A 20,151-nucleotide genomic window follows, 5' to 3' on the forward strand; every position below is an offset into this window, starting at 1 on the left:
TGATTTGGTTTCCTAAATCGTTTAAACTAATCTTCAGCATACAATAACAATATGAATCGTTTTAAAGAAGGGAATATGAAAGTCTAGGCATTTACAGAAAAAAATAAAAAATAGTTTTCAGGCGTTGCCTAGTACGTGAAGTAATTCGATCAGATGAATCTCTTCACAACGACAAAGGTTTCTGCTCTTTTACTTCACTTAAATCAACAGATGAAAGAATTGAAGAAATATGGAAGATCAAACATAGACAAAATGGTGAATGTTACACAGTGTATGAAGTAGCCACTTATACCAGCCAAAGATATGTCACAAGTCCTGTTAATGCCATATTCCCTTCTCTAAAATGTAATACATCCCTGTTATAATTTGTAAATCTTAATTACTCCCTAGAGGGTGAATCCTTGTATTTTATCTACAATCATTTGGATACACTCATAATATTGTAGTGAACTATTTTACTGAAAAGCCTTACTTAAATTTACAGTATAATTTAATGCAATACCGTAAAAAAACACTTTCTATTTTACAAATACGGCGCAATATAAGTCATCTACGATTACTAAAAATACGATGCCTTCGAGAAAGAAAAGAAACAAAGGTTCGTCCCTTCGTGCAGGGTGGAGGTATTATGTATTGAGTGTTGTGTTTCCCGGCTCGATATTAGGGGTCGCGTGAAATGGTTTAAGCCGCTCGCGCTCGGCTAAATATAGAATTCACCGTTCAGTTTGGCCAACTTCAACTCAACAAGTGGAGACGCTCACCGCTTACCGGTTACCTGCCCTCCTAGGGGTCAAAACAAATTATACTACGGTTCTTTCAAATCGTGTATTCAACAAATAAGATAAACAACGAATGTCTTAAACGAGATGAAGAGTGAATGTATCTGAGATGCATTTTCAAGAGATGGGAGAGTAGAAAAATATGTGGAAAGGAGGGTGAATGCGGGTAACAAAATGGACGGTTTAATAAGCGCAGTAATTTTAAATAAAAAACATGTCAATCAAAGCTAGGCTCTGAGTGCAAAACAGTGTTTTAGTCCCAACACTCATGTATGGAAGTTACACGTGGAACTGGCAGAGGAAGGATGAAAGAAAATGGAGGTAAACGCGGTCGATATGCAATATCTCAAATGTTTGTGATTTCGATGTATGACGAGGTTACGAATGAAGAAATCAGAATGAATGGATGACTAAATAATTATTAAACCGATACACTTGGCGGGAAGGAATGGTACGTAGGACAAAGACGACTAAAAAAGACGTGACATGACCAGATAAACTGAAATCTCAAGTCTGATCATGTCAAAAGCAGCCACAACTGATGGGCATTTTTGACAAGATGTTTGGATGTGGAAAAAGCTACGAATGTATGTCAAGATAAATGTGTGTGGTGGTCCGTTCTAACTGCCCACTCTAACGGAGAAATGGCGTGATGATAGTAGTAGTAACAAATAAAAACCCTACAAATTAGGATGCTCAAATTAACGATCGGTAAAAAAAAACGTATGGAATTTAAAATAAATAAGTAATTTATTTTCAAATCAACCCTTTTTATTATAATTCAAATATTATTCATTATTTTCTAATATAAAAATAAACTAGAATACAATTATCTTACAAGATTTTTAAATATGCGCAAGTCAATGGTTTAGTTGTACAAACATTAATTAAATATTTAATATGAACAGCGTAAATTAGATTATATCATTCCAAAAATATTTAAATATGCTGCCATCATAGAATTAAGAATAGTCCAGAAACCGCATACGCACATAAAACGGAAGGCTACTAAACTACTCACAAATGAGTAGGTTTACGTTTTGACCCATTTGTTTCTTTGTAGACGTCGCTCAGTACGCAACTCCTGATTTGAATTTAACTATCCCGTGTTGTGTCCTTTTAAAGTGTAGAAATACTACTTGGATATTAAAGAAACAGGATGCGATCACATTTTATGTGTAATTAGCAAATAAATGTTTATGTAACAAATGCATTACTTAAAAATTGAATTATTTTTCAATCTGTCAGATTGTCGAAGAAACAAAATGAACATTTTGTTAGTGTTGCTAGGGTAGTAAATTTTTTTACCCTACTAATAAGAGAACTAATGAAAATTGGATCTTGGATTAAACAACTCTATCGTGGACATTTGACGGACATTATCTTTAAAACATCAAATATTATTTTATATGATTTAAATATATCCGGAAATAAACGGAAGTTTTATATTTTAAGTTAAATGAATTAAATTATTCTTATTAAATGACCCTTTACTTATCTTCTATGTAACATTTCCGCGTGCACAATAAAGTTTTAGAGAATGTAACAGATTGCTTTTTTTTACCTTACATTTGTGTTATAATTATATTTTTTCCCAACGTGCAACATTACGCGGCGGCATCACGGATACGCGCGGCGAAAGTGAGGCATAGAGGGGGAATCATTGAACACAGTCCGATGTATTCAAATATGATTCTACGCTCTTTCTGGACTATTCTTATTTCTATGGCTGCCATACATGACTTAAAACATATCTTAATAGAATGAAGAATATTTGTTCATTGCGAAAGTGATTACAAAATGACTATTTCTACATACATTGATTAACGATTTTTGTACAATTTTTATTTTAATATTTTTATCTTACGTTCGTTTAATTTAATTCGTTGATTTATAGTTTTCTTTACTACATATATTTTTTTTTTTTTTCATCGTCATTCCCTTTCCGCACTTAATGTTACATAGGGCACTGCATTGGTACACCAATTGCAGCGTATCTGGTAAGATGATCAGTCTTATTTTTCAGGTACCAGTCTACGGACTATGAAATATTTTTAGTGTAAAAACACCCTTAAAATAAATATATCATATCAACCATGTCGGGAATCGAACCCGAGACCTCTTGTGTGGTATGCAAACGCGATAACCATTACACCACGAGGCCGATAATTTTTCTCTTTTTATAGATTTAAATTTTTTGTTCACATAACTTTATTTTAGTTGCAGTTTATTGTTGCATACTTTAAACATAAACAAAAAGAATAAAATACGATGTATGTATGATGTATAATTTTTTTTTATTAAATATAAAATAAATGTAAAGAAAGAAAGCATGGATAACTGTTTTTGGAAGGCAAAATAGAAGTCTAGGCTTATAATATGTTATTGGCTGAATAAAAAGACAACTTTGCATACTGCGTAACATTTAATATGTATCTTAGCCAACCTAGTCACATCCGCTTGATAACAATAGTTGTAACCAGAGGTTGACATTTTAAAATATTACAAAATTTTTGGATTTAAAACACCTAGAACTGTTTGTTTTAATGCCCTTTTGTATGTATTTACAACCCAAAAAATCATTAAGTGCTTTAATAAAAGTGTTCATTCATAAAGTCATTTGCATTGTTCACTAGGAACACTTAATTTGAAAGAATCGTTATTCAAATTTAATCGTTCCTATTTTGGTACAAAAATGTACCAAAGTAAAATCGCTCAAAATGAAACAAAAGAAAATTTTCGTACTAAGAAAACTGAGTTCAACTGTTTTACTTTTCGTAAAAAATAGCGAGAGTCCTGTACATGCCATTCATATTTGAGGCGAGTTTTGATGTATTTTTAAATAATTTTCCTTCCAATTTTAGCTCGCGAAGCAGGGTCGCTATTTTGTGTATTATTAAACTAATGTTCGCTCATAAATATGACCTAATCTCCATAAATATTATTTCGCTCGGAAAACTGCGCCTAAATAACACTGACATTGCTTATTTAAAATTGGGCGTGGATTGGACGAGCCTAATCAATCTTACAGGCTTTTACTTTTACGTTTTGAATAATAATTTGAAATGTGAACTGAAAAACGAATCTAAGTTTCACAAAAATATGTATGTTACATAAACCTACGTAAAATGTGAAATACTTTATTTTATAACCAGCAATTTCGTAACTTTTAAAATTCAAAACTAATAGCCAATCATTTTATTTCTTTTCAAAAAAGTAAAATTTCAAATTTGGAAAGCTACATATATATTTTTAATGCAATCAATCAAATGATTAAATACAAAACTGAAATTGAATCTAATAGACAGGCGCCGTAGCGCAGTTTGTAAAAATGCCAACTAAAAAACTAGTGGTTAAGCGGGCTATTCCTTTAAAAAAATGATTATGCATAAATTATTTATTAAGGAAAAACAACAGCTGTTTTATAAGAATACAAAATATAAAAACTAGTAGATTCATCCAGTTAAAGTATTTCGCAAATATAATGAGAGAACATGTTACAAAGCAAAGAGAAAAATGATATATTATATAGAACATGAGAAAAAAAAAGAGCTCGTAAAAAGGTTAAGGGATGAGGAAATAGAGAAGAGTAATGGAGGAAAGAGATTTTTATAATATGGTTGAGCAATTCAAAATTTTGATATTATAATAAATTAATATATATATATATATATATCATTAAAACTTTATACCTATTAAAGATATCTAAATGTTATACATTATCATTATAAAATAACGCTGTGTACTTAGGAGTAAAACATTTCAATAATCTTCGAATCAATTTTTTTAAAATACAAAATCCTATAAATCAACCGATTTTCCTTTTTTGGGAGGGCACATTGTATTTGAATTTCATTAGATTTTTTTAAAGAAATAAATATAAAAATATATCACAAAAAATAATAGTATGTTATTTAAAATATACATACCTTTATAAATTTTACAAAAACAACTTTTTTTTAACGTTACAACAAAAATGACGCCCTACCACTTGTTTTAAACAACAACAAAAAAGCTAAAATAAAGAATACTAAGAGCTTATTTTTCGAATAATCGCTTTTTAATGTTTTCTTGAAGTATTTATAATAATAATAATAATGAACACAAACCATAATATTTACAATGAAATAAATACAAAAACAAATAAATATTTATTTTTTAATTAACCAATGATATACACAGTAAAATGGCAAACTAATAACCATTAGCAATTTCTTACAGTCTGACCAAAAAACAAACAAAAAAATACCGTTCGTTGACGGTAAGTAAATTGGATATCTTCCATAACTCTCTTATCATAGGGTAATTTATATGAACTAGTAACGTCGTTCAAAGGAGTTTGTTTTTTTTTTTTTTTTAAATGTACATTTTCATAAACTTTGCTGTACTAGCTCTAATTTGTGCCTCGCATAAAAAAATATTTTTTGTATCCAATTTCTCGTAGTGCTGAAGTCTTTCATTTCTTAAGTTTGTTTTTTATTTATTTTCTAGTTATTTATCTTTTTTACCTGTACACTTACTAATCTGAAGATGCTCTTCCGTCGAGAGCGAAAGCACAAATTGTTTAATTTACTCAAATTGAGATACTTATCGACTATTCAATGATATGGTTTTTATACTCGATAAAAAAAAACAATATCTATTCGCCATCTTTGATGAAAAATATCGGCTTGTAGAAATTACATTCTTATCTAACAAACTATAGTAGCCGTTGCACATAAAATGACAGGTTTATTATTATTTATTTACAGATAAAATTAAATATCTTGGTGTATACGTAGACCAAAACTTGAAATGGAAACCATTATATTTAACTTGTTAACCATATTGAAAAATGTCTTTCCATATTTATTAGATTAAGAAATATTTTTAAAAACCAATTATTTAAAAATTTCTTACAACTTAATAGTACAATCTGTATTACAATATGTTATTGTTGGATGAGGGGTGCATGTGCCAATATATTAAACCCTCTTAAAATAGTACAAAGATTAATTATCAAAGTAATTTTAAAGATACCCTCAAAATCCAACACGAAAATTCTATGTAAATGATTAAAAGTTCAAACAATAGACACTAAAATGCACGCAACGATCCATGGAAAGACCGATGCTCGGTGTATGTTTAAGAGACAAAATAAGAAATGAAGAAATAAGGTGCCGAACTGCAGTCGTAGATATCATGGATCGTGCAGGGAAATTGAAATGACAGTGGGCAGGACACTTGGCGAGGCAAAACGATGGCAGGTGGACACTCAGAAAAATAAAGTGGAGACCGTGGGCAAACAAAAGAAGTGTTGGAAGGCCACAGAAAAGATGGGTCGACGACATTGCCTCTATTGCCGGTAAAAAGTGGTGATAGGAAGGAATGGAGACGTTTGGAAGAGGCCTTTATCCAGCAGTGGAGAGAATAAGGCTGCAGAAGAAGAAGAAGAAGAAGTAGACACTAAAATAAAGAATTTCAGATAAATAAGTCACTCAGATACCAAAATAATATCAAAATTCCACAAAAGTCATGGTCAAAATAGTTTTGTTTTCAAAGGAATAAAAAAATTTAATAATCTCCACATTGAACTAAAAACTATTAAAACTAATGTATCAGTCAATAAATTTAATGCCAATTAAAAGAAAAAAAAATAACCCAAGTAAAAACAGCATTCTATTAAAAATGTTATTAATGTATTATTATTTTCTGTTTTTCTTTTTATTTCGTTTATTTTTTTTCTCATGCATATTCGAAATTATACAACTTCAAATTACTAAATAATTGAAACAGCGTAAGTCACTCTCCAAGCACAAGAGCTAGTCTCTTTTTTGAAAAATTAGTTCTAGAATTAAAAAAGTATTAGTAGATTGTAATATAAAAAATAAGCATGTCTTATTTATTAAAATAAATAAGATAAAAAAACACAATTTGCAAAATCTCACGAAAAGAGAGTTTTTTTTTTTTTTAATAACTAAAGAAAGCCTTTTTTTAAGCATATTAAATTTTAATTATATGGGTCAAAACACAGACATAATACTGTCGCAAATACTTAGGAGATCGGTCACAAAGTACTACCGTCATGAACAAAGAAGTATGTAGACTTGTCTAAAAATAACTTGGCTTCTACCTTTCTACCCCTTTAGACCTGTATATTTTATGTACAAATATACATGTAAGAGATGGTGTCTTTAGAGAGAGATTGCTCAACTATGGGGCGGGTTGTCAGAAAATGTTCAACCCTTAAAGCGTTTATATCTTAAACATTGTTTAATTTACTTTTTCATTGGAGACATCACCACTAATCTACATATTATTTTTATTAAATATTACTGTTGAGACTTTTTCTAGGTGGTCAAAGGATTTTCTTTCAATATTCAAATAAAAAACCTTTGTTCGATGAACACAAAATCAATTTATCAACATCATCATTATTATTCTCTTATCTAATAAGTCCATAAAATTAAACAAACCATTAATATTTCCAATATTTTGAGTTTGTCCGAATTGTTATAGACAAGGACTGGATTCAACTCCCTGGGGAGCTGTTCATATTAACATATTACAACAGAGATGAAGAACATTAAATAGAGAGTAATATAGAAGTCCAGGCATCTACAAGGCTTATGACCTTTCAATGGCTGGTTTAAGTGGCCACTTTACACACTGTGTAACAACATTCACCATTATGCCTATATTTGAACATCTATATTCCTTCAATTTTTTCATCTGTTGATGTTTCTGAAGTTAAAGAGCTTATTAGAAATTACCTGGTTCATGAAGAAGTATAGAAATTGAAAAAATAATATTTTCAGGCGTTACCTAGTATGTAGGTGAAATAATTCAATTAGATGAATCTCACCCGCATAAATAAAGGTTTCAGCTCTTTAACTTCACAAACATCAACAGATGAAAGAATTGAAGGAATATAGATGTTCAAATATATGCAGAATGGTGAATGTTACACAGTGTGTAAAGTGGCCACTTAAACCAGTCATTGACAGGTCATAAGCCCTGTAGATGCCTGGACTTCTATATTACCTTCTATTAAATGTTCTCCATCTCTGTTGTAATATGTCAATTAATATTTCCCACAAAATAAATCTTGTCGATTTTAGGTAATCTGACGTCAGATTTAAAATTCGTTTTTTTCATTTATTATATTTTTGTTTATTACGTTAATACACATTCATGACAGTTTAAATAAATGTTGTTTCTGGTATAATGTTATTTTTTTATGTAATTTTCTAACCATTTAAAATAAAGTCATACAAATCGATACAAACCTAAGCATCGTTTGGTTAAAATATATATAAATATATACTATTTCGCTCTATCACGTAGAACAAAAGGGTTGTAGATTTTTTGTTTGGTTTTTTAAACAACAGACATGCAATGACGTGACGGTTTCGTTGCTGAGCTTGGCCCATTGTTATGCTGTTAAATAGAGCTAACTTCGTGATTGGTAAACCTAGAATAATTTTTGTCCGTATGAGCGACTCTATAGGGGTAGCGCGTTATTACTCTAAGTATATTGATTTATTTTTTTAGTTTTTCTTAGTAACTTCTTTGCAATGACACTGCACTCGGTGTTATGATTTTTCATGCTTCTTATTTCTAGAAAGTGTACCGACTTTAACATAAAACGAGTTGTCTAATTAAACGATGTATCTGTACTGTTTTTCAAAGATGCAATGTACGAACTGAACCATTTTTTCACCACATACGAGAGCATTTTTCTGCGTAACGGCATGTTTGATCAAGACGAATGTCAAGAATGAAGACAAAAAAAACAACTATCCACGAATCAAAATGCTATGAACTTTGTGCCTTTAGCGTGTCTTTTTAATTAAACGTCATAAGGCGGGCTCAACATTAATGCATGCACATATTAAAATTGTAACTGCAATAATTACTATATTAAAAAAAATATTACATTTACACATATTTTAAGATATAAATCTAAAACAGTTAATTGTTCATCATCCATTGCCCATAAATAGAAGAATTTACTCAGAGCATCAAAAGTAGGTCTTTTTCCGTGCTCTTTTGTTTTATTCAAATATATCCAACCTTTTATAAAACTGAATGAAATTTTATTTTTCGTTTCAGTCCGATTTTCTAACATTTTTCTGTAGCAATTTTTCGCATGAAATTCCCAAAGTCAACATACGCATTTCTTTACCGACTGAAAATAACGTGGTAATTTGTGATACTTAGTTACCTATGCCATCTAATGGACTTTTTACACATTAATTAATCTCAATACCTTTACCGCTTAAGTAACGTATAATTTTTAACCATGAAAAATGCCGAAATACAATTTTTGCATACGCCGGACAAAATAAATTATTTGACCAATTTCTCTAAATAATTGATTATGGCATTTATAGCACTAACACTATGGTTATTTGGGAGTACTTTCCGATGCCTTACACATGTTGATCAAAATCTCAAATTCGGAGAGGTGAAAGAGGAGGATTAATAGCTCAATTTTAAGAACTTGACAAAAAAATACTATTTATAGTATTTATTGTTTTATATTTTAATAATAATAAATTTATTATACGTAAATTATCTTCAGCGTGAATCGTTTTATAATTATGACCGTCATTATTATAAATAACTGTAATTGAATCGGAATAATCTAACAATGGATCTTATTTCAACAATTCTCCCTCCACTGCTCCCTCCCCCCTGCCCCCTTCTCAACGTCGAAAGTTGACGTTTGCTCTAATTTATAAAATAGATGTTTGTCTATGTTATAAATTACAATGCGGAAAGCTTTAAAAAAATGTATTAGAAAGGTATCTAATGTAAGGACGTTATAATGTGAAATAATTAAGTTAAAAAAAAGCTTTCAAATAACCTTTAGATAAACCTGAAAAAAGAGTTGCCGCGATGACGGGTACATTTTTGGAATGTTTTGAGTGATGCCAAAAACATCCCTTGTTTTCAGGGTCGGGAAAAAATTCGATCATATTTTATGTAATATTTCTTAAGAATTTTTTTCCTTTATGGAATTTCAGGTTTTTGCATTGCATTCGAAATTGAAAAATGAAATAATTCCTGTTTTTAACTATTTTGTTTAATTGTAATGGTGCGTATTATTCCAAGTATCGTAACTAATGCACTCTTGAATCATTGAAATCTCTGCTTCGTGAAACTTTTTAACGCTTATACTGATAAGAGTTGAAATGGTTTACCTCATTGTTTTTATTCTCAGAGTACCCTTTTAATTCCCATTTTGAAATTTATCTTTTTTCTCTTACTCATATAGTGTTCATGCGGCTCGACTGTGGAATTATCTCACATCCTATCAAAAATGTTTCTACAGCATTATTGGTTAAATCACGCATGAAAAACCATCGCCTTTCTCTTTCTAAATCTCTTCTTCTTTCCTTTTTCTTAATTCATTTTTCCCATTGAAGACTAGAACTGATATTAATTCATGTATTCATAAAAATAAATTCTATTCCAGTAAAATAGCGAAATGGTGCAGAGACAATTCTACCACAGAAAACAAAACACATTTCATTTCAATATAACAAAGTCGTGATAACATACAAAATATATACAACAAAAGTTATAATTTAAAAAAATCAAACTTCCAAAAAAATTAATATAAATCAACATTGTTTTTAACCCGTTTATTAATTTATTTTCTACAGACCGGTTTCAAAACTTCTTTATCAATGCATGCTTAACCATTGAATTCTATCCTATTTTATTATTACAATGATTACTAAATAATACATTAATGCATATGGAGCTTATAATTAAGTGTTTTTGTTATGTTGTTCTTTCAATGATGTTAGTCAGTGCACAAAGTTAGTGCTTCAAATATAAATTTTAAAAATATTTCCGTGTCTTTTTTGTTCTATTTTTTTCGCATACGTTTTGAAACTTAAATAACGTCAATAACATAGTTTATTTTATTTGTTGGTTAGAAAAAACTGTTTTTTAATAAGAAACCCGCCCACGTACAAGAAGTTTAATAGATTTTTAGAAATACGTTTTTGTAAAATATTGACAAACGCGCCAAAAAATTCGAGGTTGTGATATCATATAAATTGTTAACATATTACAACAGAGATGAAGAACATTTAAGAGAAGGTAATTGAGAAGTCTAGGCATCTACAGGGCTTATGACCTGTCAATGGCTGGTTTAAGTGGCCACTTTACACACATTGTAACATTCACCATTCTGCCCATATTGAACATCTATATTCTTTCGATTTTTTCATCTCTTGATGTTTGTGAAGTTAAAGAGCTAAAACTTTTATTTATGCGGGTGAGATTTTTCTAATTGAGTTATTTCACCTACATACTAGGCAACGCCTGAAAATGATATTTTTTCAATTTCTATACTTCTTCATGCACCACCATCAACAAATATTGATATCTAAATTATTTTTACACTCGACGTTTTGTAAAGTAATAGGTATTTTTAATAATGAAAGAATTAGTGTTTTTTTAATAATGCGATATTCTAAACAAATAAAAATTGCTTGCACTTCGTAAACTACAACTGATGACATATATAAATGTAATTTAAAAAAAGGAAAAACAATAGAAATATCATTTACAGTAACGCTAGTAGCACTGCGGTCGAACTTCTTCCAAAATGTCTTTCCCAAGAAACACATTATGTGTTTATGCAATAAATTAAAAATAAGTAATATAATAATCAAATCTATTTAACTCCACGTAGTTGCCGTAATTGGCGTAGGCTATTAACGTTTAAAATAAAAACAATAAAACAAAAAAGTTTACAACCGTTTCAAAACTTCATGATAGCCATTGAAACTTTTATTTGATCTCGAAGTAAAAGTCAAGCAAAAAGAATAAAGTTTTAGCTCCTCTGCGCGTGTCTCGAAGCAGATGAGTGTTAGCAGGCTGGTCACGAAATGGAAGTGTATATAAACATAAACATAATACAAAATGGCCAACTACGCATTACCCCCTCTCAAGTGAGCATGCTTTCGCAAGATGTTTTCTGCTACCGAGACCGGGTCATGTATCGTAGCGTGAATTTTTACCTTAATAATTACGTTAATTTTATTTTTATTTCTTTATTTACCACGACGTGACAGTAAATAAAAAAAATATTGTATTCCGAACTCCATGATACTAAAAGTTCTGCGTTGAATTGGAATACAGAACATAGACATGACATAAAAAGTAGATAAAGTAATTTTTACTGGTAACCGTAATCTTTCTTTTATGTATTTTTTATTAATTTTCCTTTTTTTTCATTAATAAAACTAAAATTTTATTTTTTCTTAGTGATTTTTTATTATGAAATAAACATAACAAATTTGTTTTTAACCACTTTTTTTTCCACTTACCGGTTTCAAAGCAGCTAACCAAGCTTCTTTCTCAAGGTTTACGTAACTAATGAATTCTTGCCTATTTTATTTTATTTTTATCAGTATTCTGCTAATAAAACAAAGAAATCAAGTATTTTTTTCAAGAAAGGATTGTAATGTGAGATGGATACATTCGAAACTAGACAGGAGTGCACTAAAATAAATATTGTTTATTTGGTTATTTATTTTATTATAATGAATAACCACAAATTGCTTCAAATGTTTTTTAAAATTAAATTTGGTAAATATTAGTATTTAACCACTCACCGATTTTTTTGTGTCTACCGGTTTCGAGACCTACTCACCACCAAAAATTCTGCAACACATCGTTAAATATTATTAACCTAATTTTAGTGCACGTTCGGATATGGTGGTGTCTGCGTCCTCTTTAACTCTCCATGTATTTTTAGTATTTTTTTGTAAATACTGTGTATACTACGGTGACGGAAAAGGTGATAGTGAATTTTAGTATTGGCATGTTGGTGTTATGAGTGTACTGACAAAGAGACGGGTACGTCTCGAAACCAGTAGACATTAAAAGACGTTGCTTGTTAAAATACTTATATTTAATAACATTAATTAAAATGTTTGACCACATAGTGAATACTTTAAACATAAATTATGTTTTTTTAATAATATTTTCTTAAAAACATGTTTCTTTGGCTTTTATATTATACTATATTATGGCTTTTATTAATCTATAATTTATGACATATTGTATGCGGTTAACAATTATAAAGATTGATAGTTCTAATATTATTTTGTTTTTATTGTTTTATATATGTACATATTATGTATGTCCAGTTATCTGTTATTGTTCCCTAATAAAATAAATAAACATGATTGAAAGTGGAACCAAACATATTTTTTTTCACAAACACGCACACACCTGTTTGTACTATGGAATAATTTCTAATTTTTTTGCATACTTAATATTTTCTTATGGTTTTATTACAATATTTGAGTTTGCTCAAATATTTGTAGAAAAAAGACTGGATTTCACCCCCCCCGGGAGTGAAAACTAACTGGTCCAAAAAGAAGTTTTAAAAATTGGAAAATTGTTTTCAGGCGTTGCCTAGTATGTTAAATAATTCAATCAAATGAGTCTATTCACAACAATAGAGGTTTCAGCTCTTTAATTTAACTAAAATCAACAAATTTAAGAATTTATGAAATATGGATGTTCAAACATAGGCAAAATGGTAAATGTTACACAGTGTGTAAAGTGGCCGCTTAAACCAGCCATTGACAGGTCATAAGCCCTGTAAATGCCTTGACTTCCATATCCCAGTCGATCATGATGTTATGTTAAACAAGCTGAGAGAGATCGGTTTCTCGGATGGAATGCTAAAATTAATGGCGAGCTACCTCCGAAACCGAAATCAATACGTTTCACATGGCTTGTTTGCATCAATTTTTTTTAATACTTACTCAGGTGTTCCCCGGGGATCCAACTTGGATCCATTACTGTTCTCTATTTTTATCAATGATATTAAAAAAGTTGTAGTCAAATCGCGTTTTTTATAATTCGCAGATGACTTGAAGCTATTTTTTAGGGTTAAAACTTTGGATGATTTTCGTACTCTCCAGGCGGATATAATAAACGTATCTGAATGGAGAAGACGAAATATATTATTGTTCAATATTTCAAAATGCTCAGTTTTGTCTTTCACCAGGGCCCACAAAACGCAATTCTTCCGCTATAGAATGAATGACCAGAATCTTATGCGGATTGCGAAGGTTAAAGATCTAGGCATCACTTTTGTGAGTTCCCTGACATTTCATGATCAGATCGAAACAGTTTGTAGTAGTTCAATGAAGATGTTAGGATTCGTTTTGCGTACTGCTAGGGTTTTTGGTAGTACATGAGTACTGAAAATTCTTTATAACTCGTTGGTGCGAAGTAGACTCGAGAGTGGCTCGATGATTTGGGGACCGTCTGAGTTGAAGTACTCTCTTATGGTGGAGAGGGTTCAGAAGAAATTTCTTCGGTTTCTCTACATGAGGGAGTGCGGATATTATCCATGGCTTTATCCCACTGAGTTTCTCCAGGGTATGCTTGATTACAGCAGTTTGAAGACTAGAAGGAATGTGTATTTAACAACGCACTTCTTTCGATTGTTGCGCGGTATTATTGACAACCCTGAAATTATGCGGAGCATTAGCTTTTATGGTCCAGATAATTACCCTAGACAGCGTCAGCAAAGACTGTTTCACATTTTAATATACAGGACCAACCTGCCAATAGTTATGCCTGTTGGAAGGACTATCTCTATGTTGAACAATATCACTTTGGACATTGACATTTTTCACGTCTCTGAGGGAGTTTTTGGTTACAAGATTCTCTTAATTTTTTAAGATATTATTCTTTGGATATTTTGTATCCTAATGTGTTTTTTTATTATATATACCTAATTTTACCTTATTATTTAAATTATTTCAATAAAAATGAATTAAGATATTCCATTTTGTAATATACATATAAATAAACAAATAAATAAATGGAAAATTAAATTGAAAAATGGAAATCCTCTTCTTTAAGGTATTCTCCATCCCTTTTGTAATTTGTCGATGTGATATTTATTTTTAACATGTTTTATATCAAAGTGCTATTATATCCATTATTTTAAGCTATTTGCATTATTAAATTTGACTGTTTTTAAGCTCTAATGGAAAATTGTTGAAATATTTTACTCCTTAATTAACATGATGTTTTTATTTATTTTAATATTTCAATAAATATACAAAATACATATTAAAATTTTTGACATTTAATTTTTTTTTTTTTTGTTTATCTGTGCGTTTGTATTTTTATTTAGTGAAATTTTGCTCTGGTTCATGTGTATTTTATTTAACTTTGGTGATTTTCCTCATAATCGTGGGTAATGGTAAGAACTAACAATATCCGGTCCAGACAACCACTGCATCCGATATCCGGTCCGAAGGATTCAGGACTCCCATCTATCTCAACTTGTTGAGGTGTTGGCTGCATGCCCAAACATAATGCCAACCTTGTTGGTCTAGCGGTCAACTCGTCCTGAAATGAACTGCTCCTTTTGTCTGCCATTTAATTCCACTTTGTTGGGTTTATTTTGCAGGGCGATCTCTCTCTTCGCATTTATTTCCCCTGTACAATTAAATAACCATCCTCCGCATTTCTAGAACACCATAAGGGGGAAATTCTTTCGCTTTTCTGAAACACTTTTCCACAATTACAGAAATAAAGAAACTTAGATGTGTATTCAATGAGGGGATCGTTTTTTTTGTACAGATGTTTTGCCTCGATAAACTAAGGATCACATTACACTGTAATATTATACTATCTGCGAAATATTTTCCCCGTAACAAAAACAACGATGGTTTTTTTAAAAGCAAAGCAACTTTTTCATTCGAACGATCGGCTGAATTTATGTAAGAAAATATTTTTTTATGGAATATTGAATGAAATTATTGTTTTTTTTTCAGGTTTCGTGTTATTCGACCCCCGCAAGAAGGAAACAATATCTCCAAAACGAAGATCTTCTCATAAATACAACATCTAAAAATATCAAAGCGAGCAATATAATTTTGTAAAAGATAATAAAACGTTACTCAAGAATACAATAGTGGTCGTAAAAAGACACTAAAGGTTGTATAATAAGCTCCAGGTAATTAAAAATACCCCAGTGTTCGTCTATCTTCGGAGGATATAAAATTTCGCATTAAAACTTAACATAAAAATAAGTCGCTTACTTGGCGCAAAGTGACGCGTATAGCTCAACACATTTCTTTCATCTCCGAACATGGTCTGTACACCGGAGAGGATTTAAAATCCAAAAATACTGTCTCGTAAAAATAAAAGAAACCCGTTTTGATCTCGCGCGTTTCGCGAAACTCAGTCAGAAGTCCCTACGAAGGGCAACATGATCGCATTTAACGGCACTTAACGTGATGTCCTGAGATAACGAGAAGGAATGTCGCTACGTAAGTGCGGAGTGCAATGAAACCACATCTCTCGTAGTTCAAGCATTCGAAGCCACTTCTGCGTTTACGTAAATACAAACTCGTAGTAAACATTGACATTTAGCACGATGATGTGGAGTAGAATAGGGCTGAAGACCGCGGCGGTGATGAGTTTTGTCCTCGCCATGGCGCGACTGGGGTGCGGCGAGGCGGCCGGCCGGGATGGCCACAGGAGGCCGGGAGCGGAGCGCTGGCTGCTCTACGAGGGCCCCCACTCGTCCTTGGACCCAGTGCCCCCGCCCTCGCCCTTCTCCCACTTCCGGGACGACAAGTACAACCACTTCTTCCACGTGGACGACCTGCCCGCTCACGAGAACGGCTACGCGAGCGAGCGCCTCCAGGACATCGGCTTGCAGAGCCTCTTCGGCCCCCCGAACCCCGACGACAACATATCGAAACTCGACGAACTGACCACGAAAAAGAGATACACCAAAAAGAGCAACATTAAAAACGGCGATAAAAATACTAAAAGCGATAAGAGAAACGACGGAACTACGAACAACGAAATCCCTTGGAAGAAAAGCTTAGGAGAGTCCATCTCGCGAGATTACCCCTGGAACAGGAGCGGCGATTCTTGGGGAGGAAAGGGCGGAGGGATCACCAAGCTCCGGAGGGCTGGTGCGTTGGGCGCTACCGGTGGCGGTGGCTGGAGCAAGAGGGGAGGCAGTTCTCCACCGCAGCTACCTGCAGGGTTGGCAAGTCAACTCATGCTGAGGAGTGTCAGAGGGAATAGACAGTACGATGTTCCGCAAATAGGTAAGTGCTTGTTTCTGCAATTCTATTTTTCTTTTTTTTTTCTTTTTACCCCTTATCACGCTAACGCAACATTAAATTTCAATTAAAACAAAAGAATTTTACTTTATCCTTTTCGTGGAATATATTTAGATTGGCGTTTTTTTTTTTTTTTAATATTTACAAAATAGTCTTATATTAAAGTTCTGCTGAGTTGCATACACACAACTCGTCAGCAGGTTCTTATAAATTGCATCGATTATTCACACTTAACCTACATAACCTACGTATGCTGACAAATTAATTTGTACCAAAGTACGAAGCGTTACGTAAGTAAAAGTATATTTTTTGTACATGCCTATGGACTGTTCAAAGCCTTTTAAGACATCTGTATTTCTTTGTTTAGTAAAAACTTTATTTTAAAAACGTTCCTTTCATTTAAAAACAGAACTATTCCATACATACGAGTATTCGTTTTGAAAATATCGGTTTTAAACGCAATAAAATTGCCTTTGGTGAAAATGTTTTTTTTATCGTATTCCGTTATTTTAACGATATCCTAAAATGTTAACATTTATCCAGAAAAATGAAACCAAACTTTTTCTCATAGTTGAGAAAGAAAAAGAGAAACTAAATTTATAGAGCACTCAGTAGAAGATAAATATTAGCCGGTAAGGTAGAGTTTATATTTTACTCTATATATATATACTTAAGTACTTATTAAGGAACCACATATTAAACAAATAAAAAGGCCAAACTTAAGATCAAAAAAACTAAGCCAGATATTTTATTTTCATTTAATGAACAATTGGGAAAATATTTGTAAATACAGAGAATCTTTTTTATCAATGTTTTGAGTACTTCCAAATGCTTGCTTCAGCCGGATGTTTCTCACCCACATGATAAAGGTTTCCGCTATTTTACTTCACAAAAGTCAACAGATGGAAGAGTTGAGAAAATGGGGATGTTCAAACATAGGCAGAATGGTGAATGTTACACAGTGTGTAAAGTGACCACTTAAACCAGTCAATGACAGGTCATAAGCCCTGTAAATGCCTAGACTCCCATATTTCCTTCTCAAAAATGTTTTCCCTCTCTGTTACAACAAATTTTAAAATCTTTTTTGTAAATATGTATACACATACTTCTCAGTACAATATAACATTCCGTTGTAGAGCCGTTGTATTTAAAAATGTGATATATTATATTTCACTTATTAGTTTGTATGTGAAAATTCTTGATGGATGTTCATTGTAATTTATTATATAAATAAAAGACGAGTGATACTTTAATCCACAAATTTTCATGAAATCGCTTTCATTTTGGTGTTTGAATCGCAAAATCAACTGTCACGGAAATCTGTTAATATGTTTATTTTTAACCACATGTTATAAAATCGAATACATGAAATATTGTATCTCGGATACCATGTAGAAATTGAAATCCATACATATTTTTGACAAAATACAATCGATTTTTTATGAAAATAAAAAAATTAAAAAAACAAGAATTAGAAGTTATTTGAAAGATATTCAAAAATAAGCATACGAATCTCAGAGTAATATTGCGCTAAGCTATAGAGGAGCTCAAACGTAGGAAAACCATTATATGACTATTAAGTTAGCTACAGTTCACAGCAAAACAATGGGCCTTACTTAGGTCGTGAATTGCCAAATAGATATAAATTTTCATTGAAAATACTCTTAATTATGTACCTTTGTATTTATTATTTTAGGGTTATTCCAATATTTTTTTTTATAATTCGCCTATATTTATTTTATAAAATTAAAAATCCATAAGTATGTTATTTTTAAAATTTATTTATTAATTTTATTCACAATATACTTATGTTACATTTATTGAGACACAAATCCCAACTCCATGGAACCAAAGTCCTGTGTTGAGTTTGTTTGTTTGTCCGTCACATCTCCGAAATGGCGAGTCGTAGCGGCCTGAAATTTTGACACGTCACTTAAAATGCAATTTCAAGACTAACGTTGCTATTTTCGAGTAAAATTTGAAAAGATCTCTACTCGATAAAGACTCAAACTTTATATGGATGCTTAGTGCGGCCCCTACATATTGCCCGTAATCAACTCTCATTATCAACAGCCAACATACTTTAATTCACAAATGTATCCCCTGAATTGAGAAAAATAGTATTCAAAGTAAATATTTTGATATGAGGAAAGTTTTTAAGCAACGTCATACACGTGTTAGGACAATAAAGGCCAAAAATCAATTTAAATCATGGGAAAATATTTGAAATCAATTACCTGTGAAAACTGACTTTTTTAACACCTTTGACGCTCCTACTGCTGCAACCAAACATACTGCAATTCACTATGGTCGATTTTTATTTATTGTTACGTGAATATTTAAGTTATTTACAAACAAAGCCAAGCAAAATGACAAAAGCATCCGATAGAACCGTTATGTCTATGTTGTAAAATAAAACAAAATGGCCGCCAATTTGTTGCTATTCAACATCGCTTGCGTTCTATGAAACATAGTGATAGGGATTCTCTATAGGTTGACGCATTATTACTCTGAGGTATGAATATAATACGTTGTTTAGGCAACGAGAAGACTACAACATTGATCAATGCTTTCGTGTTAATAAAACATTACATTTGATAGTCAAATACAAATAAAAAGGAAATTTATTATTTATTGTCTTATACGACAATAAAAGTTTTATTTTTAGATGGAACGCAGGTCATATATCATGTAAAGATTTCAAAAATAGACGAAATATTCAAAGTTTCACTTCGAGGTTAAAATTTATGAAGTTGTATTGAATTTAAATAGCGATTAGTAAACAATAATAGGGTTTAAATGCCATTTTGCAATACCGTTTAACACGAAAACTATGGCCCATTGTCATTTGCCCTACTTTACAACAAGTATTTGTTTTCAGAAGGTATAACATTTTTCAAAGTCAGCTTACTATAACCTTAAAATATTTTACCGATCAATCGCCGGCGCATTTAATTAAATCCAGCTATAAATATTTCAGTAACTCCCCACCTAAGCTGTTTGAACATAGACATGCACAGAAATATATATATATCAAACAAACAAACGGTCACACCGTTTCCTCATTGGGAGCAGACAGAGAGGATAAAACGCCCCATCACTCATGTGGACAAGAGTAGGAATAATCGGCGTGCGTGCATGAGAAGATGTATGAATGTAGAGGAAGCGAGCTCTCTGCCAACCCTAGGGACGAACGATGTGATGGTTTGATGTTGTTGTTGTTGCAAAATTGAGTATGACATTAT

At 31.6% G+C, this 20,151-nt stretch overlaps 1 protein-coding gene across 1 annotated transcript in view; it reads left to right on the plus strand.

The window, feature by feature from the left end:
• jeb (low-density lipoprotein receptor domain-containing jelly belly protein) overlaps positions 1-20,151 on the plus strand; it is a 272,842-nt gene that overhangs the window by 47,288 nt on the left and 205,403 nt on the right. The window contains exon 2 of the mRNA XM_088234763.1: positions 15,599-16,891. Coding sequence (XP_088090889.1) covers positions 16,204-16,891 — 688 coding nt within the window. The 5' untranslated portion in view covers positions 15,599-16,203. The remainder of the gene's footprint in view (positions 1-15,598; positions 16,892-20,151) is intronic.

This window comes from Micrasema longulum, unplaced genomic scaffold (genome assembly GCF_059751315.1).
Source record: "Micrasema longulum isolate JH-2025_06_02 unplaced genomic scaffold, ASM5975131v1 h1tg001280l, whole genome shotgun sequence".
NCBI classification, from domain to species: domain Eukaryota; kingdom Metazoa; phylum Arthropoda; class Insecta; order Trichoptera; family Brachycentridae; genus Micrasema; species Micrasema longulum.